Source organism: Coccinella septempunctata, chromosome 6, assembly GCF_907165205.1.
Source record: "Coccinella septempunctata chromosome 6, icCocSept1.1, whole genome shotgun sequence".
Classification (NCBI taxonomy): Eukaryota; Metazoa; Arthropoda; class Insecta; order Coleoptera; family Coccinellidae; genus Coccinella; species Coccinella septempunctata.
The window spans coordinates 748,767-772,304 of NC_058194.1; the positions used below are offsets into that span (position 1 = coordinate 748,767).

General features: G+C 38.5%; 1 protein-coding gene and 1 long non-coding RNA gene across 2 annotated transcripts; one reads left to right on the forward strand and one right to left on the reverse strand.

Annotated features, from left to right (window-relative positions):
- Positions 1-12,494: 12,494 nt before the first annotated feature.
- Positions 12,495-16,991, reverse strand: LOC123315502. The gene is made up of 2 exons (XM_044901216.1): positions 16,780-16,991; positions 12,495-12,643 (listed from the first exon to the last, which is right to left on the reverse strand). The coding sequence occupies exons 1-2, from the start codon at positions 16,962-16,964 to the stop codon at positions 12,505-12,507; spliced, it is 324 nt and encodes a 107-aa protein (XP_044757151.1). The 5' UTR covers positions 16,965-16,991; the 3' UTR covers positions 12,495-12,504.
- A 742-nt stretch (positions 16,992-17,733) lies between these two features.
- Positions 17,734-23,161, forward strand: LOC123315462. The gene is made up of 2 exons (XR_006537956.1): positions 17,734-17,801; positions 22,599-23,161. It is a non-coding gene; the product is annotated as an uncharacterized LOC123315462 (long non-coding RNA).
- Positions 23,162-23,538: the final 377 nt, after the last annotated feature.

The window sequence follows — 23,538 nt, forward strand, 5'->3', positions numbered from 1 at the left end:
CAGCGTATTTGGCACAACGAGTGCTGAAACAGTTGGTGAAAGATGAAGGTGGATGCTTTCCTCTGGCCTCATAAGCGGCGCCAAAGATGTGGAGACTGCCGAATTGTTAAGGAATGAGTTGCGTGAATCGCTGAGTAGAGCAAGTTACGAACTCAGAAAAGGGTCAACGAACCACCCCGAATTACTTTCTAGTCCCCCAGAGGATCACAGAGAAAGTCCAATACGGTTTTCAGATGGCTGCGAATCCCTTAAAAACTTAGGATTATCTTGGGAACCTTCTATAAAAACTTTTGATCCCTTAGGTTACTTGTCTCCTATAACGTTCTTCATGAAGTCTGTACTTCAAAAGTTGTGGTTGCTTAAATTAGATTGGGATTTTCCTGTTCCTCCCTCTTTAGAAACGACTTTGTTGAAATATGTATCATCAATACCTTATTTAAATCAATTAAAAATTCCTCGTTTTGTCATCCCCTCAGCTTATGATTCCGTTTCAATTGTCGGATTTTGTGATAGCCGTCCGGCTATTCTGTGACTCTTAAATTGTTTTGTCATGGATCCATACACCCCCTCACTTGTTGAAGACCTTCGTCGCCAACAAAGTGACTCAAATCGTAGAAGACACAAAGAACGCTCTTTGGTCTCATGTTCCCGGTCTGGAAAATCCAGCTGACTTAGCTTCCCGGGGTTGCTATTCTGATTATTTTTTGAATGAAGAAAATCTGAAAACTTAGTTGAACGGTTTCTCAATGATAATGGATTCCAATATGGACTGGCCTGGACCCTTCCGTCTTTCTGAAGTTTCAGAGACTTTACCTGAAACGAAAAATATTTTAGTGTCTCTGGTGACTCACAAAATAGAGCCCACTGAAATCTATGTAATGTTTGAGTCCAAATTCTCCAGTTATCTTCGACTTCGTAGAGTCATGGGATGGATAAATCGATTTATCCATAATTTTATTATTATTTACAAAACAAGAGTTGAGAATGATTCTATAAACTCAAAACAAATTGTCTACGAAAAAATGTTCACATGCTGAAATTGCACACAGAAAAGTAAAAGAAATCCATCACGACATCACTGCGAAGTCGCACTCCACCCGTCGAAGGCATTCTTAAAAGCATTCACCGATGCAGCACCGACAACATCCACAGGTAAACGATTCCAAGCTTGAAACACCCTATTTGATAGAAAACTCTGGCGATGGGTTGTTCTAAATTTCTCCTTCAAAAGTTTATATCTATGTCCTCTGAGATTATTTAAATTTCTCTTAAACATGTCACAAAACTCTTCTCCGAAATGACCGCGAAGGGAACGGTATGTTATTATTAGATCACCTCTTTGGCGTCTGTTTCTGAAGGAGGGGAGGTCAAAAATCCTGAGACGATCCTCATAGGTAGGACGATCCCGTCGGTAGGGAACACGCGTGTTCCATCTTTGCACTGACTCCAGTAAGTCCTCGTCATGTTTCGTAGATGGCCACCAGACTGGACCCGCGTATTCAAGTATCGGTCTCACGTATGTAACAAAAAGTGTACGAACAGTAGGAACATCGGCACCCCCGAACATCTTGTTGATACAATAAGTCAAGCGTTTGGCCTTGGCGCAAATGAAGGAGACATGCTCAGACCACTGCAAATCCTCAGTCACCACCAGCCCAAGATCGCAGTAGCTGGATACAGTTTTCACAGATTCTCCATTAATAAAATACGCTACACGTGGATTATTCCTTCCTATATGAAGGACGCAACACTTATCTACGTTCAGAGGAAGGCACCAATCGCTACACCAAGAGCTAATGAGGTTCAGGTCGTATTGCACACTCTGGGTCTCAGTGAGGGGAAAGTTATAGATTTTTGTATCGTCAGCGAACTTGGAGCATATCGAGCGGAGCAAACAGGGAAGGTCAGATGTGTATAATAAAAATAAGATTGGGCCGATTATGGAGCCCTGGGGTACACCAGAAGTATCAGGCCTTTCTGTAGAAAATGATTCACCGACTCTTACTTTATAGGAACGATTGGACAAGAAAGCCTGAATCCAAGCTAGTAAATTCCCCCTTATGCCCAGATGCTGGAGTTTATGTAAGAGTATTCGATGAGGCACTTTATCAAAAGCGAAGTCTAAATACAATACATCAACTGGTACACCCATGTCCCATGCTCTCGTCCAGTCATTCAGGCAATTCAACAGGTTGGTCAATGTCGAACGTCCAGAAGTGAAGCCATGTTGTTCCTTAGGTAATTAGGTATCAACTTATGGGTCGAAGCAAATTGGACGATGTGATCGCAAACTATTCTCTCCAACACCTTGGACACAGTGGAAAGCAAGCTGATGGGCCGATAGTTTCGTGGGGACAACTTGTCACCCTTCTTGAACATCGGAGTCACAGAAGCCATAAGCCAGTCTACAGGAAGCTTAGAGTCTTTAAGTGAGCAGGAAAATATTCTACAAAGAGGTGAGGCTAATGTGTCAGCACAGCGTTGCAATAGTACTCCCGATATGCCATCACGACCGGGAGCAGAATCAGTTTTTATACTCTTCAAGTATTTCCTGACCAAACCGTCATCAATCTCGATGTCAGAGATATCCACCTCACAGCGGGGCTCCCGGACGTCAGGAAGTGGGCCATTTGGCTCCATGGAAAATGAGGAGAAAAATTCATCAGCTACTTCATTCGCCGCTTCAGTGGAGTTGGCACATAAATTATTTGATTTAATTCGGACTAGTGGTACGGCAACTTTCCCCGACATAGATGACCTCATGTACTTAAAAAATCTCTTCTTGTTTTTCGAAGTAACTATTTTTTATTCAAAGTCTCTTTTAGCCTGTTGTGTACTCTCAGCTACGTAGTTTGAATAATAACGATGAACTTTGTAATCTTCATCCGATCTGGTGCGAAGATAGCTTTGCCAAAGTGATTTTTTCCTCCGAGCCATCCTAAGGATTTTTTCATCTATCCAAGGTCGAACTCTGTTACATCCTACTACTCTTGTAGTGGTGCATGCCTCCACAACTCTATTTACTGTATCCCGAAATTCACCCCACATCTTGTTCACATCATCGCCGTTGAAAACACCAGACCAATTTTCGGTCGACAACATATCAGAAACTTTGTTGTAGTCAACATATCGGATAACCTTTGGTGGGTGATTATTGGTCGGAAGATGAAATTGAAACTCAGTTGACAGTGTAATATGGTCAGATCTACCAAACGGCGGTAGGTATTCTCCATCTGAAACCAGGTTAGTGTCCGACACCAAGAATAGGTCGAGCAGAGAGGGCTCTTGGCCCAATCGAAACCTTGTAGGGCGTTCTATCACCTGTAGGAATGCAGAATTGCTAACTAGATCTGCAAAGGGAAACGAAGGAGAACCAAATGAGGGCAGACGCGTCAGAGGCCACACAATGTCAGGGCAATTGAAGTCACCTGCGATAAAAACATTCCTGTTGGCTGATAGGGAATCGGATAAGAAACGGACGAGGTCGAGGTCTGATGAGCAAGGGCGTTGACGGTAGATACATCCAAGAAACAAAGAGAAGTGAGAATTGGAAATTCTGAGAAACAAGTTGTCGATACCTGGCCAATCATTATGAGAAATCTCAACTTGGAATGACTCTAAAATGGTGTTTTTCACATAGATACAGACCCCACAGTACCCTACTGTGACTTTACTATCATCACGATATAGAGTATAATCAGGAATCGAAATAGTTTGGTCACAGATAGTTTCTTTGAGCCAAGTTTCGGTAAAACAGAGGAAATAAGGTCTGTTGGCCTGCACGTAAGTTAAAATTTCTGAAAATTTAGATGATAGAGACTGCACATTACTGTACACCAGTGGCCATATCTGAAGATCATTTAGTTTTTTGAGTTCGAAGATTGCGTTATGGTGGGTCTTGGAACAATTTTAGGAGCACCCTTCACATATTTTATAGTTAAGTGACCTTCGCCATCTGCCTGTCTCCTCCTCAGCTCCTCTCGGAGATTATTCATCTCCATCACTTGACCCCTGGTTTTATCCTCTTGAATGATGATCTTACGGAATCGCTGGCTTGCATGCAGACGCGATTTGTTCCTTAAGAGGTATTTTACAACCTCTGGATTGGAGAACTTCATCTTCAAGCACCCCGGTTTTGCACTATCCCTTGCCGGCAGTCTTAAGGTGTCCACCAGGTACCTACTCGCTGAACCATAGATTTCATCCACTATATCTGCAGCTACAGCGGCATCTCCAGTACCTCCAGGCTTCTCAGGTACGTTCAACGCTATTATGTTATGGGATTTATTCACTCTTTCAATCACCTCGGACACGTCGTTAGACTGAGAACTAACCCCGGACGTGTCGGAAACTAACCTCGAATGAAGCTCAGAGACCTCAGCAGATATATCCGATATCTTACTCGATAGTGCTTCGTGGTTACGATGTAGGGAATTAATATCAGATCTATCAAGCTTCAGAGCGGATTCATGTGTGAAATCATTTCCTGATGTTTCTCCAGGGTAGCATTACATTTTGCGATCTGCGAAAACAGATCTTTCTGCCTACTTTCCATGCGTTCTATACTAGATGACATACCTTGCTTCATCTCCATGAGAGCGTTAAAGTGTTGAACGGTGATAGGTTCATTGGTTTTGTCATCCTTTAGCGTTTTGCCCGGGACCGTCTGGCCCGTATTCGAGAGAGGCAGTGCTCGAGAGCCGACAGAACCGCTACGCAGTAGACGTTCATTCTTGAAGCATGAGGGGCAATTCCACTTTTCTTTAGACTCCTCAAGGAAGTCTAGTTCACGGTCAGTTAAATTAATGCAACCAGAATGAAAGTTTTTGAGGCATTTATTACATGAAATTGATCTTGCAGAATTCGAAATAGTAGTGGCGCAACCGGAGCAGCTTCTCGGCATTATTATTCGAATTAAAAAAACTTGGACAAGGAAAAACAAAAAAACACACTCTTCACTTTCTTGGGCCGATAAGAAAGACTCACACAAAAAAGAAAGGTAGGCCTCGGAAAAAGGATATTAGAGAGATGGAATTAATATACGTTGCGAGGACAAGTAGAGAAGCTGCCTTTCATTAACCAATAAACGACGAATATCAGATCATAAGCTGCGGCAGCCGCTTCAATATTTCCTACATGCAACGGAGAGCGGACAGAGTTAGCGATCGTTAGTTGCCGCATCCGCTCCGAGTTAAAGAATGAACTATGTTATGTTTTGCAGGGCGCGCTGATAAGAAATCCAAATAAAACAAAACTCGGAGTAAAGAAAAACCGAAAATAACCAAATGTAACCAATTCAGATCCCCAGACAACTCGCAAATCGAACGAAAACAACTTTTTACCTGGTAATAAAAACTAAAAATTGTCGCTGTAGAAAAACTTCCTCTGTACTGAGGAAAGAAAGTCTGACTGTGGATGAGTTGAATGATGCCACAGTGTCACTGGTTCATATTGTTCAACATGTTCATTTTTCTGCGGACTTGAAGTACCTTTGTAAAAAACAGCCTCCTTCCAAACAACTACAATCTCTCGCTCCCTTTTTAGACTCACGCGATCTTCTCAGGGTGGGCGGTAGATTGAAATTTTCTAACTTGGATTTTGACTCAAGGCATCCACTTTTGCTTCCCAAATCATGTTTTCTGTCTACCCTTCTGTGTAAACATTTTCACTTGGCCTCCCTCCATTCTGGACCCAACAATGTTCAGGCTCTGTTAAGTAGAACATTTTGGATTCTTTCATCTCGCTCCCTAATTCGTAAGTGTATTCGACAATGTAAAACCTGCTTCAGGTTCCGAGCGTCCCCTTTCCAGCCAACTATGGCAGATCTTCTAGCCTCCCGAGTCAACATCTCCCGTCCGTTCAACACTACCGGTGTTGACTTAGCCGGTCCCTTCATGGTTCGTGACATTAAGCTTAGAAAATTTCGAACCACAAAAGGATATTATCTCGCATTATTTGTATGCGCAGCAACCAAAGCAATTCATTTAGAATTTGTTTCCGAGCTCACTGCTTCCGCCTTTCTGGCTCGCCTCTCACGTTTCATTGCTAGACGAGGGTTACCATCTGAAATTCTTTCAGACCAGGGTCGCAACTTTATCGCCGCTGCCAAGCAACTGAAAGAAGCTTACAGCTTCTTATTGCAGCACCAACGTGGAATTGCGGATTTTCTTACTACACGAGAGGTTAGATGGCGTTTCAATCCCCCCTACGCCCCAAACTTCGGCGGACTTTGGGAGGCTGGGGTGAAATCCGCAAAATCCCTTCTCTTACGCATGATAGGTAAGGAGCTTTACACTTTCGAAGAATATAGTACCAAATTCTGCCAAATCGAGGCGGTGTTAAATAGCCGTCCATTGTGTCCTTTGTCAGATGACCCATCAGAGTGTGATTACCTGTCTCCGGGACATTTTCTGGTTGGTACGCAACTTTTGGCCGCTCCTGAATCTCCCTTGCCAGAGAGAATAACGGTCCGTGATAGATGGACTCGCCTGAGACAAATGGTACAAGCCTTTTGGACACGTTGGTAAAAGCAGTATCTGAACACTTTAATACAGAGACCCAAGTGGACCAGTTCCACACTCCCTAAAATAGGTGACGTCGTTTACATCCGGGATGTCCATACCCACCCGTTAAGTTGGCCAATGAGACGTATTTCAGAGTTAAATAACTCCCCAGATGGTATTTCCAGGGCAGCTGTGGTCAAAACTGCAACTTCCAGCATTTGTCGCCCTGTTAACTGTCTTATAACGTTAACAAGCGAATAGTTTCCCTTTGAATTAAGTTTATTGTCTCTCTATGTGTTTTTTACAAAATTTCATTTCACAGCATTCATTGTTTTTTTCACTTCACTTTCAATCAATTGCTTAAATTTATAATTATAAATTTGGTGGGCGGTATGTTAACGCCGAAAATGGATTTCTTCAAATTTCATGTTTTCATCCTTCTAATTTATCTGATATGTCAACAGATGTCATGATATACACGTTATTTGAATTCTTCTCGATATCGCGACATGTGTTGAGCCTAATGAAAAAGAATCAGAATAATATAGATTCTTACGAATTTTCTTGATTAATTATTGCGTGATTTTCAAAGTTATTGTTCTGCCATTTCCTTTTCAGTTTCCGAGTAGGTACTTTACGACATTTAATGCTAGATGATAGAAACCAAAGAAAGAACCATCAATAACCCCATTCAGATAGGAGATTTGGGTCCCTCTCTGTACAAGGATCTCTTTGCGAGACTCCCGTCCTCTGGCCAGCTGGATTTCGGAGAATTGCGGGTTTTCCAAGCAACAGCCCCAACCTCTCAAAGTGAGATTTTTTCTTATTTATTGATGGTTCTCTAAATTATTATTCTAAATTCAGCCTTCGAACCAGCGAAAAAATATACAGTCCGCTCAATTCATAACAGTCAGTAATTATCGGAGTCATACAAAGTAAATTCGTTTTTTCATCTTCTGATCCTTTCACCACAAAATGAAATTTCAACGTTTCCACATTCTTGACCAAAAGTGTCGTTTTATGAGGTTAATCCTCCAATTCTTGGTTTGGAATCAATTGAATAAAATAAACTCCAAAGTGTTGCTCTATGAATAAAGAAACGACAATTGAAGTCTATTCTTCAATTCTTTTCAATACAAGTCTATTGTATACAATTAATTAGTATTCTTTCAAAAACTACTGATTAAACGTCAAATCAATTATTTTACACTTGTCATATTCTAAGCCTATATAATCCTTATCTACCAACAAAATTCAAATTAGAGAAATACAGTTTCTTTACAAATATTATAACCGAAGGAATAAAAACAGGACCGCATTTCGAAAAAATGAAATAAAATATGAATTCGTCCGGTTCCTCATCCCTTGTGACAAGTCATCTCTTACAAATCCAGAACGCTCCCGAAAATCCCCAGACTGGTTTGCCGACAGCGAAACTCATATCGCACCCCTTTTGGACGCAAAACACAAAGCGATGAAAACCGCAATTAACAAGCCTGGCGATGTTGCAGCCCAAATAAGTTTCATAAACATAAAACGCGAGGTCCGTCAAGAAATAAGAAAAATCAAGGACAGCTGGTGGAAAGAAAAAGGTAGGGAAATACAAGCTTACGCCGATAACCATGACTACAGGCGTTTTTTCGAAGCTATTAAAACTGTTTACGGTCCAAGCAGAAAAGCTAGCTTTCCTATAAGAGCTGCTCATGGAGCTATACTAACTGATGATAGAAAAATTCTCGAGAGATGGAAGGAGCATTACTCTCAGGTCTTGAATCGAAGTAACGACTCGGATTTATCCATTTTAGACCTGCTTCCCGCGTATAGTCCGATGACATTGCTTGATGACGAAATTTCCATGTCGGAAATCATGAGTGCGATAAAAAATATGAAAAATGATAAGTCAACAGGTCTAGAGGGCGTTCCAGCGGAGATATTCAAAGACCTGGATGAAGACATTGTCAATAGTCTCCTAGCACTATTCCGCAAGAACAAGGAGATGTGCCACAAGACTTCAGAGACGCTTTAATTATCAACCTCTATAAGAACAAAGACGATACGTCAAATTGCAACAATTACAGGAGCATATCGTTGTTTAGCGTGGCCGGCAAAATTCTCTCGAAGATTATGGCTAATCGTCTGATTCCACTCTTAGAAAAGATTTTACCTGAATCCCAGTGCGGCTTTCGACCAAATCGAAGTACGGTGGACCTAATTTTCACACTGCGACAACTGCAAGAGAAGGCCCGTGAACAACAATCAAGGATCTATACAGCCTACATCGATTTAAGTAAGGCCTTCGACTCGGAGAATCGGAGAGCGCTATTGAAAATCATGGGACGCCTTGGAGTGCCCAAAAAATTCTTAGCAGTGTGTGAAAGCCTTCATATCAACAACACCGCTAGAATACAGCATAATGGCTCTACAACCGACCATTTCTTAACCAACTCTGGAATAAAACAAGGCTGCGTGTTAGCGCCTCTACTGTTCAATATTTTCGCCATAGCTGTCTCGATAATTGCTGAGAGGTGTTGGAATAAGATTCAGATTTGATGGAGGCCTATTTAACCTGAAGCGCCTCAGAGCAAAAACCCGTTCAAAATTTATCACGGAACACTAATATGCAGACGACTGCGCACTTATCGCTCGCAGCCCAGAGGATCTACAGATAATGCTGGACACCTATAAACATATATACGAAGCTTTAGGCCTTAGACTCAATATCGACAGAACCAAAGTCCGCCAGAAAGCCTTCAAACACATATCAGCCTGGAGAATGAAACTCTGGAAGAGGTCGAGCAGTTCAAATACTTGGGAAGCTTCATAAATACTAGGGCTAACCTAGACACGGAAATACACAACCGTATCAATTCGGCATCACGGCATTCTGGAAGCTGAAGGTCAGAGTGTTTCAAAATCACGACCTCAATCTGACGACCAAGACAGCTGTTTACGAAGTAGTCGTCCTCCCAACGCTTTTTTATGAAAGCTAAAGCTGGACGCCCTACTGGCGAATATTAAAAAGCTTGAACAAACGCATCAACGTCATCTAAGACAGATAATGCACATCAGATGGTTTCACAAAATTTCGAATGCAGAAGTCTTGCAACGCGCGAGTTGTACAACAATTGAGACTCAAGTAATAGTCCAAGAGGCAGAGCCAAAAAAAGTCTCTGAATTTATTAAGCCTGGTTTTTTCTCAGGTGTTTACATTCTTAATATACAATAAAATGCTGCGGTCAGTCAAGCGGATGTTAGAACATGTGCCTCTGGTGCGCGATCAAACATGTCGTGATCACCGACATAATAAAATCAATTCCTTAAGGCTGAAACTTTATTAACTTTTGTTTTTTGATATGTCAATCGAAATTATGATAGTCAGTCAACCTCTGGGTGGTACTTTTTTCAGAATTCAATTCCTGTCTGCATGCCGCTAAAACCTTCCTTACACGATATTGATATCCTTTCAAATAGGATATTGCAGCTCAAAGAATTCATGCAATATTATTAGGTAATAATAATAATAATCAATCTTTATTTTAGATAAGATTACCAAATGACAATCTGAAATGAAATAGTGACCAAAGATCAAACTAATCCACAAAATTTAGTATTAAAAAAATCTCCTAATTCATATGATTCAAGATTTATAATCAATGATCTCATTTTATTTTTAAACAGTTTTGGCTACTTATATTCTAAAAGCTATTAGATAAGTGATTGAAAATTCTTATTATTCAATATTCATTATACAGCTACGTATATTCTGGATATTTGCCACTCAGAGTTAATTTGTGAATTGGAAAATTTAAATTTTGTGTTCTTGTATTATACATACCTACTTATTACTAGAGTTATGTTTAATAAATTTATCTTTGTTCCTATGAAGAAATACAGCACATTCATAAATATACAAAAAACCATACACTGTTAATATAGGTATTGTTTTGTTTAAACACATTTCTACATTTTTCCTTGAACTTTAGATCGTGAATTGTTCTCAGAATTCTCTTCTGTAAAATAATTATTTCTTTTAAATTTTGGTTAGTACCTACCCCAGAAAATGATACCATATCTGAGCCTCGATTCGAAATTCGCGTGATACAAAATTTTCAATGTTTTCTCATTCAAATACCTTTTAGATATTCTGATGACAAAGTTAATTTGAATTAGCTTTTGACTTAAATATTCTGCATGCGCTGTGAAGAACAGAAAAGAGTAATGGGACAGATTTACGCCACAAGGCTATGTAAGATAACTTCATAACTCGGACTGGCAAAAACCTCTGCTTCATTACCGAGAATAAATCTACGAAAAGACTCAAAAACAAAATTATCGATGCGATCCTACTTATAATTTCTTAGGGCTACTTGCGACAGTGTGCCCTCCTTTTTCTGAGAAGATCCAACCGTGACCTACAGATCCTTCCGCACTCTCGGCATGGATAGTCACCAACCAGATCTGGCCGCCGCTGTATTCTTCTCGAGTCTCCATTATAACTGTGGACCAAAGACCTCCACTGTGATCTGTCAACGCCAATTGTTCACAGATATGATTGGCATTAACTGATTTTAGGGATTGATGTAGTGTATCCTTAAACCCCCAATAATGGCGTCCTGGTTTCCGGGCTCCCTCTGTGAATTCGCCATACAGAGCTATTTTGGGGAGTCTTGTGTCTTGTGTCTTGCATCCTCAGAATGTGGCCGCTCCATATGAGTCGGGCCCTCGAAAATTGAGTACTTGAGTCTCAATTGTTATACATCTCGTGCGCCTCAAGACTTCTGCATTTAAAACTTTGTGGAACCACCTGATGGAACCATCACTGCTTTGTAAACAGCTGTCTTGGTCTTCAGGTTGATGTGATTTTGAAACACTCTGCCCTTTAGCTTCTACAATGCCCGTGATGCCGAATTGATACGGTTTTGTATTTCCGTGTCCAGGTTAGCTCTAGTATTTATGAAGCTTCCCAAGTATTTGAACTGCTCGACCTTTTCCAGAGTTTAATCCTCCGGGCTGCTATCTGTTTGAAGGCTTTCGGGCGGACAAAACCAAAATCCTGATAAGTTTATATCGATATTGTAGTGGACTGCTTTTTTTTCACTATTGACATAACGACTACCCTCTACTGGACTCGATCAAAGACCATCAGTATGAAATGAAATGTTAGAGAGGGTTTTCTGTACGAGTTGTCGAAGTGAGAGGGGAGATGGCGCAGGCGTTAAGAACCCTGGAAGACGCTCTTTTTCAAGTAGGTACTTTAGATCTGAAATGCAAGAAATTCTTAATGAAGAAGGGATTCACTAAGCGTCCTTTCTTGAAACGAGTTGAACCAGTTTTTCCTGTTAGTTTTTCTCTAGCGTGAATTTTGGGAAAGACAAAGCTTGCTTTTTTTTATATTTTGTTCTGTGAATTCCATATGTAAGTTACCACTAATTTTATAATAACCGTTTCATGTTTTATTAATATGAAGGTTTAATTACGAATGTGCGATTTTGGGTACTTGGTGCATTTCATTGGTTTTCATTGTCAAAGTATTTCGTTGATTATTCAAGGGTCAATTCCGTTCGTATCTATTTTATGTGCTTCACACAATGAATATCACTAATTTTTCATATTCTAGATAATAACGTACTTTCTGAGTTTTTCTTTCTTTGAACACGGCATAGGGACGCCAGACGCCATTTTAGACGCTATCCTTTTTTGCTTCCAATTCGATTCAAGTTATGATTTAGGTCTAGTAATTATAATCAATTTGTTTTATGGTGAATGCGCTTACGCTTACGCCAAGCCAATGATTAAATTACTTACGTACGACCAACAGGGTAAAAACTGTAATTGCATTAAGGACCCTTATCATTTTTCTTTTTCTTTTATTATTATTATCTTTCTCTTCACTGGTGGAGTTGTTCAATGCAAGACATATTCGAACGTGATAGCCAAGAGCGGAAATAATTCATATTTGTGTCACTGGACAAATATACAACTTTTGTGGATTTTGCCCTTCCTAGTATCCTGCAGGCCGGATACCCTTGTATCTGCGTCGATTTCTGAGGCCGGATGCCCTTGCAGCTGCGTCTCTCACCCTTGAGGCCGGGTACCGTTGTATCTGCGTCTCTAACCCTTTAGGCCGGATACCGTTGTATCTGCGTCGATTTCTGAGGCCGAATGCCCTTGCAGCTGCGTCTCTCACCCTTGAGGCCGGGTACCGTTGTAACTGCGTCTCCAACCCTTTAGGCTGGATGCCCTTGCATCTGAGTCTAATCCTTCCCACAAACCCCTGACTGAACACTACCCAATTCAGAACTGTTGTATGCTGAACGTAACTCATCTCACTGAAATATCGGTTAAGAGTCATCATTAAGGAGCTGATAGCTGTAGATGTAATTGATTCCACCAAGTGTGCATTTCACATGAGATTTTCTCTCGCCAGTTGAACCTGTTGCCGTAGCTACGTAAAATCATACCTGTATAGGATATTGTAATTGCTGCTGTTCTAAGGGGATGTTTTCTCGCAGCTCTTTTTCCTCCCCTCTGCTGCGCCCTAGCTAGAGCTACGACATTGGAAATCGTCTTCAATGAAACCCGAAATAAACGTTTCTTGTTTGGGTTTAAATGTGTTGTTTTCTTTCGAATCTCCCAACCTCCCGTCAATTTTTCTGGCTTTGTTTTGTTTCGCACTTTAGGCGGTTCCGATTCGGTTCAAAGTAGTGGAGCAGCAATGCTATGGGAAGCTACACACATGCTACGCGCGAGCTTACGCTGAATAAATAAATGTGCGACTGTTTTGAACCGTTCTGGAACCATCCTAGAAGTGAACCAAAACAGGCCTTCTATTAGTAATCAGGGTAAGTACTTTGGGTTGCCTACGTAATGTGGAGTCCTACCCATTGAACTAAAGAAAGTTCAATGGTCCTACCACAACCAGACGATCACGATTTTTGGCCATAGAGTAGTAAGGTGTCTTTAAAGTGCTGTCATTCGTAAGTATCTTCGAAGTAAAAAGAATTCTACAAGCATCACTGACCGGGGCAAGGTAATTTAAGGCCAGGACAGTACAATATCGTCAAAAAATCTCGATATGTCGATGCATCGTTATTTTTTCAACAACCCTAGCTCAAAGTCAGCTGATCTGAAATGTTTTTGTTTATTTTCTATGATATAAGCTGTATTCGGGTTCGGCTTTCGGACGGTCCGAAAATGGTTCTAGAACTGCGCAGAGGTTTTATTACTAGGGCGCAACTGTTTTTCGCAGTCCTAGAACAATTCTCGGACTGTCAAAAAGCCGAACCCGAATACAGCCATAATAATAGTTCTATCCATTGTACTGTTCTGACCTTAAATTACCTTGCGCTGGTCAGTGATGCTTGTAGAATTCTTTTTACTTCGAAGATACTTACGAATGACAGCACTTTAAAGACACCTTACTACTCTATGGCCAAAAATCGTGAACGTCTGGTTGTGGTAGGACTCCACATTACGTAGGCAAACCAAAGTACTTACCCTGATTACTAATAGAAAAATTGACGGGAGGTTGGGAGATTCGAAAGAAAACAACACATTTAAACCCAAACAAGAAACGTTTATTTCGGGTTTCATTGGAGACGATTTCCAATGTCATAGCTCTAGGGCGCAGCAGAGGGGAGGAAACAGAGCTGCGAGAAAACCTCCCCTTAGAACAGCAACAACTACATAATCTACTACACAGAGGTATGCTTTTACGTAGCTACGGCAACAGGTTCAACTGGCGAGAGAAAATCTCATGTGAAATGCACACTTGGTGGAATCAGTTACATCTTCAGCTATCAGCTCCTTAATGATGACTCTTAACCGATACTTCAGTGAGATGAGTTACGTTCAGCATACAACAGTTCTGAATTGGGTAGGGTTCAGTCAGGGGGTTGTGGGAAGGATTAGACTCAGATGCAAGGGCATCTAGCCTAAAGGGTTGGAGACGCAGTTACAACGGTACCCGGCCTCAAGGGAGAGAGACGCAGCTGCAAGGGCATCCGACCTCAGAAATCGACGCAGATACAACGGTATCCGGCCTAAAGGGTTGGAGACGCAGTTACAACGGTACCCGGCCTCAAGGGTGAGAGACGCAGCTGCAAGGGCATCCGGCCTCAGAAATCGACGCAGATACAAGGGTATCCGGCCTGCAGGATACTAGGAAGGGCAAAATCCACAAAAGTTGTATGTTTGTCCAGTAACACAAATATGAATTATTTCCGCTCTTGGCTATCACGTTCAAATATGTCCTGTATTGACCAACTCCACCAGTGAAGAGAAAAATAATAATAATAAAAGAAAAGGAAAAATGATAATTAAGGGTCCTTAATACAATTACAGTATTTACCCTATTGGTCGTACCTAAGTAATTGAATCATTGGCTTGGCTTGGGGACGCTTCAGTGACATTTACGAGTATTCATAAGATAAGCACAAAAAAAAATATGTAGAAATCAAGAAATTAATACTATGAATATTACATTACAGAAGCGCATCCACCATGAAACAAGTTGATTATAATAACTAGCCCTCAAATCATAAATGGAATAGAATTGGAAGCAAAGAGGGGTAGCGTCCAAAATGGCGTCTGGCGTCCCTATGACGTGTTCAAAGAAAGAAAAACTTCAGAAAGTACGTTTTTATCTAGAATAAAGAAAATGAGTTATATTGTGTGTGAAGCACATAAAATAGAAACGGACAGAATTGGCCCTCGAGTAATTAACGAAATACTTTAACAATGAAAACTAATAAGATGCATCAAGTACCCAAAACCGCATATTCGCAATAAAACCTTCAAATTACTAAAACAAGAAACGGTAATAATGAAATGAGTGGTAACTTACGTATGGAATTCACTGAACAAAATAAAGAAATGAAAACAAGCTTTGTCTTACTCAAAAATTCACTCTAGAAAAAAAAACTAACTAACAGGAAAAACCGGTTTAACTCGTTTCAAGAAAGGACGCTTAATGATCCCCTTCTTTATTAGGAATTTCTTGCCTTTTCGATCTCAAGTACCTACTTGAAAAAGAGCGTCTTCCAGGGTTCTTAACGCTTGCGCCATCTCCCCTTTCAATTCAACAGCTAGTACGGAAAACCTTCTCTAACATTTCATTCCTTACTGGTGGTCTTTGATAAAGTCCACTAGAGGGCAGTCGTTATGTCAATATTGAAAAAAAAAAACAGTCCACTACACCATAGAGAAAGAGTTGTAGTGGACTGCTTTTTTTTTTTAATAATGACATAACGACTGCCCTCTAGTGGACTTTATCAAAGACCACCAGTAAGAAATGAAAGGTTAGACAAGGTTTTCTGTACTAGCTGTTGAATTGTAAGGGGAGATGGCGCAAGCGTTAAGAGCCCTCTGGAAGACGCTCTTTTTCAAGTAGGTACTTGAGATCGAAAAGGCAAGAAATTCCTAATGACGAAGGGATTCATTAAGCGTCCTTTCTTGAAACGAGTTAAACCGGTTTTTCCTGTTAGTTAGTTTTTTTTTCTGGAGTGAATTTTTGAGTAAGACAAAGCTTGTTTTTTTCTTTATTTTGTTCAGTGAATCCCATACGTAAGTTACCACTCATTTCATTATTACCGTTTCTTATTTTATTAATTTGAAGGTTTTATTGCGAATATGAGGTTTTGGGTACTTGATGCATCATATTAGTTTTCATTGTTGAAGTATTTCGTTAATTACTCGAGGGCCAATACCGTCCCCGTCTCTATTTTATGTGCTTCACACACAATATAACTCATTTTCTTTATTGTAGATAATAACATACTTTCTGAGTTTTTCTTTCTTTGAACACGTCATAGGGACGCCAGACGCCATTTTGGACGCTACCCCTTTTTGCTTCAAATTCTATTCCATTTATGATTTGAGGGCTTGTTATTATAATAAACTTGTTTCATGGTGGATGCGCTTGTGTTATATAATATTCATAATATTAATTTCTTAACTTCTACATTTTTTTTTTGTGCTTATTTTATGAATACTTGTAAATGTCACTGAAGCGTCCCCAAGCCAAGCCAATGATTCGATTACTTAGGTACGACCAACAGGGTAAATACTGTAATTGCATTAAGGAACCTTAATTATCATTTTTCCTTTTCTTTTATTATTATTATTTTTCTCTTCACTGGTGGAGTTGGTCAATACAGGACATATTTGAACGTGATAGCCAAGAGCGGAAATAATTCATATTTGTGTTACGGGACAAACATACAACTTTTGTGGATTTTGCCCTTCCTTGTATCCTGCAGGCCGGATACCCTCGTATCTGCGTCGATTTCTGAGGCCGGATGCCCTTGCAGCTGCGTCTCTCTCCCCTGAGGCCGGGTACCGTTGTAACTGCGTCTCCAACCCTTTAGGCTGGATGCCCTTGCATCTGAGTCTAATCCTTCCAACAACCCCCTGACTGAACCCTACCCAATTCAGAACTGTTGTATGCTGAACGTAACTCATCTCACTGAATATCGGTTAAGAGTCATCATTAAGGAGCTGATAGCTGTAGATGTAACTGATTCCACCAAGTGTGCATTTCACGTGAGATTTTCTCTCGCCAGTTGAACCTGTTGCCGTAGCTACGTAAAAGCATACCTGTGTAGTAGATTATGTAGTTGTTGCTGTTCTAAGGGGAGGTTTTCTCGCAGCTCTTTTTCCTCCCCTCTGCTGCGCCCTAGAGCTATGACATTGGAAATCGTCTCCAATGAAACCCGAAATAAACGTTTCTTGTTTGGGTTTAAATGTGTTGTTTTCTTTCGAATCTCCCAACCTCCCGTCAATTTTTCTATTAGTAATCAAGGTAAGTATTTTGGGTTGCCTACGTAATGTGGAGTCCTACCACAACCAGACGATCACGAATTTTGGCCATAGAGTAGTAAGGTGTCTTTAAAGTGCTGTCATTCGTAAGTACCTTCGAAGTAAAAAGAATTCTACAAGCATCACTGACCAGCGCAAGGTAATTTAAGGCCAGGACAGTACAGAGTAAAAAACTCTTGTCTCTGGGTCTATCAGAGACAACCTGTTGCATAGACAAACCACAGTATAGTCTATACTGTGGACAAACTGACCTGTTGTCCCTGACCGTCTCGGTTGTCTCTGAGGCATAGACAATCTTTTCTTTTGGTCTATGGTTTAACCCATAACTACTCTGTAATCTGTGGTTTAACCAAACTTTGCGATGTTCCGGTTACCGGTTGTCAGATTTGACGATTTGAGCTCTGTATTTTGGTCATTTTGGATTGAAACTGATATTTGGATTTGGTGTTTTTTGGATTGAAATTTTGGACGAAGCTGGAGGTATGAAATCTCTTCGTATTCTTAAATTTTCCTCGATTCATTGCAGAATGGCTGGTTTGTGGGACTTCCCTCATTAACCTTTTGATGCAAGTTTTCCAGAACAGCCTTATATTTTCACCTTTCTTTAATGATTCTCCAATATTGAAATATAGGATGGTCGGAGCTACAGAATCATGAATGTTGTTTTCCAATACATAATTAACTTAAGACATATCTAATTAATGATCCAAACTTTCACGAAGACTACCTAATAAGTAATAGTAATATTTTTAGTTGGTTCATCAACTGAATGCCTATTAAACGGTGGTGTGTACCTCACTTAGTAGCTGTATTATTCCAATTCAACTTTGCAGATTAATGACGGATACAGGTGCTGACTACATACACTTGACTCCTTTTATGTGATTACAATAAACTCGAGATTAGGCATATCTTACACAGCTAGATTTAGTAACATTTTGCTTTGAGGCCACAATGGACCATACTGTTGCAGTGGCAATTCATTGAGTCTGTAGACTCGAAGATACTGTAGCTGTGGGAGGATAGAATTTTTCAACTATTTTTCTCGTAATGCATGACAAAGTATCATGTTAACAATAACAAAGAGCAATCCTCCAAGCTTGATGATTGCCTATGCTAAATTTCCTGATGATTTTAGGCAACGCTTAGGAAACTTGTTTGAGACAAAAGTTCTATTTATATAATTGATGTTGCAGATGCTTGATGACAATCCATAATTAAACTTATTAACATGTATTACTTGATTTTGACTAAGATAATTTTTTTAAATCATCAAAACTAAATAATAATAATAAAGTTTATTCTGTTAATCAACATACAGTTGTTCTCACAGAAATATTAACAAGATATAAATTCACTTGCTACATAAATTTCTTATTACAAGTTTGAAGTATTGAATATTAATAATAAAATCACACAACTAAATGTTCTCGTATACCAGTTCGAAATGTCCCCAGTGATTTGGTCTGATCTGATGGCAAGGGGCAATTTGTTATATATATATAGTTACGAATTCTCAAATTCAACATTTAAAAAATGTTAGTAGAGCACTATTCGCAATTCTTTCAAGTTCCTTCAGATCATTGTGGTAAAATAATAATACTGTGTCATCTGCAAACATATAGTATTTTCCTGGTAGATTCACCTTTGATAAGCTCTCAACATACAGCAGGTATAATAGAGGTCCAAGGACTTATCCTTGAGGTATACCGGTTTTGACTTTTCTTCTACTATTTTTTTTTCCATTTATTGATTTATTGCAACGTATTGAGATCTGTCTAGTAGAAATGATTTTATAAGTTTCAAGGCTGGTCCTCGAATTCCAAGTAGCTCCAGTTTTTCAATGAGCTTGTGATGATCTATTGTATCAAATGCTTTCTTGAGATCTATGAATATTGTAGCAACATAATAACCGTCGTCTGTCTGGCTGTCAGGTCTGCCACTGGTCCCAACGTTGAACTATTTGCTTGAAAACCATACTGTTCTTGAGACAATCTGAAAAATCCAACCAATCTTTTTTTAATTATTTTCTCAATAATCTTTGGAATTGTAGAATTTAATGCAATTGGCCGTTAGTTCTCCACTTCTTCTTTACTTCCCTTCTTGAAGACCGGTATAATTTTGGACACTTTACATTTTTTGGGAAAAACACCAGTTCTGAGTGAAGAGTTTATAGTGTTCAATAGTGTATCCTCCACAATATTGTAGACTGATGAGATGTCCCTTGCTGTCAAGCCGTCATCTCCACTAGCAAATGAAGTACTGAGAGAGTTCACTACATTTTTCAATTCTTCTTTAGTACATTTTTGTAAATAGATGGTTCTGTCACTTATTATTTCTTCAAAGGTATCAGGAAAAAATTTTAGTTTGCTATGCAACGTTGAAGGATTCTCCGTGAAATATTCATTTAGTTGTTCAGCAATTTCTCCATCCTCAGATATAGTTATATTATCCTTTTTGATTTTATTATTCTGCTTTTTATTTTCAATATTAAGTGTTTGATTGATAATGGACCATAACTGTTTGCTATTGGTACCAATTTTGTTTATTCTATTTCTTATATATTCTTTCCTTGTTCTTCTTATCATGTAGTAAGTTTCATTTTTGATGGCTTTAAAATCATCCTTATATTTGTTTATATGTGGCTATTTTTTCATTTTCCGATAAACATTGTCCCTTATTTTTATTTGTTTTTTAATTTTATTGTTAAACCAAAAATTGTTATTTAATACTTTTTTATGATAATTCACCGTTGCGTTTTTTGCGGAGGTAAGAGCATCAATCAAATCATCTGTTGTTTGAATATTTTGTCTACATTTCTCTATCATGCATTCTTTGAAATTGTTGTAATTAGTTCGTGAGAATATTTTTGTTATTTTATTTTTTGGTTCATAATAGGGTAAACTGATTTTTGCTTTGATCATTTTGTGGTCTGATACAGGGGTGTCATAAAACTTTGTGCTACATGTAAATTTTCTGGGCATGATAATGTGGTCGACACAGGAACCCTGATTTGAGTTCATGCGTGTAACTTTTGATGTGGTGAGGAATTTAAAATAATTGCTGTGAACAAGATGTAGTCTTTAACGAAGTTCAATTTTTTCTTTTTTAAATCCAGATTAATATCACCTATTGAAATAACATTTGGATAAACAGTAAGAGTATGATTAAGTTTAGCAATGAAATTATGTAATTTGTTTTTAGGTGCTCTATAAATATTAAGAATATGAGTTTTGTAATCCTCTATATAAATTTGACAGTATTCACACTTATCCAGGAGTTCAAATTCCTTATTAACCACGACTTCAAATTTTAAATATTTTTTAACATATAGGATCACACCACCACCTCTGGTTCTAGAGTTTCTACATTTATGTACAGCCACGTAGTTATCAATGCTGTATTTATTTATATGTAGTAGTATTTTATCTCAGATTGACGGAGCCAGGACTCAGTAATAGCAATTATATCTGGGTAATTGTAATTTCTAATAGAACATTTCAAATTTTTGACTCTTCCTTATAGATCTTATATTGAGATACAAGTTGTTCAAAAAATTGTTTAGTTTTTTTGTGTATTTATTTCTTCAAAATCCTGTTCATTGAGAATTTTATAGATTTACTTGTATCAGTTTCCCGTACAAAGACATGTCCATCCTTAAACCATGCAAATTTTATTGAATTCTGCTTCTTCATTTCACGAGCTCTCTTGAATAGAAGCTGATTCAACGTTGTCATATCTTCATTAATCAAGACCATTTTACTTTCGTGGAATCAAAGGTCCTTAGTGCAAATTTTATTGAATTCTGCTTCTTCATTTCACGAGCTCTCTTGAATAGAAGCTGATTCAACGTTGTCATATCTTCATTAATCAAGACCATTTTACTTTCCTGGAATCCAAGGTCCTTTGTGTTCAATGATATACCCTTCTTTGCCTGCATCAACTTCTTCTTTTCAATGTCGATAAAATTCACCTTGATTTGTTTTGTTTGTTCTCTGCCTATCACAGAACAACTGAATTCATCCTTCGACACATTTAGTTCCAACTTCTTGGCAACATTGAGAACTACCATATCTAAATCCTTTTTTTCAGTTTTCGAAGTTAGTGGTATTCCTGTGATGACTATATTTGATTTTATTGCCTCTTGTTTGTTGTGTTCATTTTCCATTTTCAGTAGACTGATTTCTTTTTTCATATGATTTTTTTCTTTCTTATGCAGTTTTAGTTCGGTTTTTAATTCAGCATTTTCTTTTTCCGTTTTTTTTGCTTCTTCAAAATCAAAGCGTTCTGGTGAAGAATTTGATCTAACTAAGTATCACAATTGTCAATTAACGATTTTTTGCTAGATTTTTTTGCTAGATTTTTCTGCTAGATTTTTTGGCTTAGCTTTGCGAAAACAAAAACTTGTAGCTGATCAACAAACTTATCCAAGTGAAAGATCCATTCAGTTGCGGAAACATTCACACATGCATTTTCATCCCATTAGATCTAACCCAGAGTGTCTCACTGGGCGTGGCCATAAAAAGTTTGACGAAAAATATTAATTGGATTTGTTTGAAATTTTATATCAACGCATTAGGCAAATGGATCTTGTGAATGAAAATTTTGGCAAGGATTTATGGCTTTTGGTTTTACCTACTATATCTCAAATAGATCGCCTCGTATATCATCCAATAATATGATATTTACAGTATATTTTCAATATACTTCTGAAGTTTTGCATTTTACTACAATTTTCTGGAAAAAAATGATAGGAGCATTAACCCTCTCTCTAGGCAAGATTTTGACCTGCAGGAAATTTATAATGAGATTTCAAAAGTTGAATTTCAGAAAAAAGCAATTAGTTCATGGCTACAAATGCACACAGTACGTTAATAATAATAATAACTTTTATGCTAATAAGCAGAGGGCAATTGACTTGAGGTACTTCAGCCCATTTTATGCATAGCAAGAGTGGTAGCAAAAAAAAAACAATTATTTTATTCTATAATTCTAGAATTCTATTCTTCTTGGTCATATTACTTATTTTTGCAATGTTAGTTGTAAGCGGTTTGGTTGGATATTTTATGGCTGCGTGGGGTATATGTTCCCAATGAAAGAGTAGTGTATCCCTTAATAGTATGTTTTATCCCCAAATTTCAAATCTGAATATGTAACTACGCAGAGTCTTCTAGTCTTTTTTCAGAATGATTAATTTTTTTCTGGATGTGCAATTTCATATGATTTAATTGATGGTTTTTCATTAATTGGAATATATCTGATGTTTCCCTTTCACAGGTGTCAAGAGATGAGGTTCACAAGGGTGGAAATGTTGGGAAACCTTCAGAGATGATGGTATGTTGGAGTTTTGATGAACAACAACAACAGGCATCGATCTCATCCTTGATTTTAAAGGTTAGACTTATTTTTGCCTCCAGTTGGTGTACTATTCAATTCTACTAAAGGGTGATTAAAAACGAACGAGAGATGGCTTCAAAATTGTTGTAGTAACACAGTAAAATCTACGTATTCGAGTTAAAACACAGTCTTACTTAAAGCAATTTTATTCACCACGTTTTTTTATAAACTTCTTGATGGCAATTCTTACAACCAAAGATATTACACACCAAGATGGAGCATCCCTATACTGAATGCATGGAATGTTTTGTCCGCAAAATAAACACCGAATGTTTACAAACAAACGCGGCAATAGTAAACAGAAACCAGTGGCGTAGTTGAAAAGTTGTAAATAATAATATGTAATATCTTTTATTATAGCGGTGTGAAGAATAGTAATGATGGGTGTATATGAATTTGATAATTACATCAATTCGTTTGGAAAATAAAATTGTTTGATATAATTTCTCGTTAAATTGAACTGAAATAACCTGAGGCACGAATTGTTTTCGATATAACTCCGAAGTTTTAAAAGAAATTTTCGCACAAATGGTTGTGATATTCCGTAAAAAAATTTCTTTTATTGCTTGCAGACCGTCCCTATTCAACCCTGGGATATCAATTCGGGTTACCAATCTGAAGCACGAAGTTTTTCCGATATATCTCCGAAGTTTTAACGAGAGTCAAAACGAAATATTCACACATATGATTGTCGACTATCCAAACTTCATATTCCGTGAAAAAACTTCGGGACTAAGATTGGTTTCTTCAAAAAATAAATATTTGTTTAGTATGATCCATAACATTGCCCATACATCGAGGTATTTCAGGTTTTGCACTA

Excerpts from the sequence above, each read along its gene's own strand:
- LOC123315502 (XM_044901216.1), bottom strand. The coding sequence starts at position 16,964 with ATGAGTTACGTTCAGCATACAACAGTTCTGAATTGGGTAGGGTTCAGT. Across the intron at positions 12,644-16,779 it reads GGCCTCAGAAATCGACGCAG|ATACAACGGTATCCGGCCTA; the intron begins ATACGAGGGTAT and ends AAATCGACGCAG.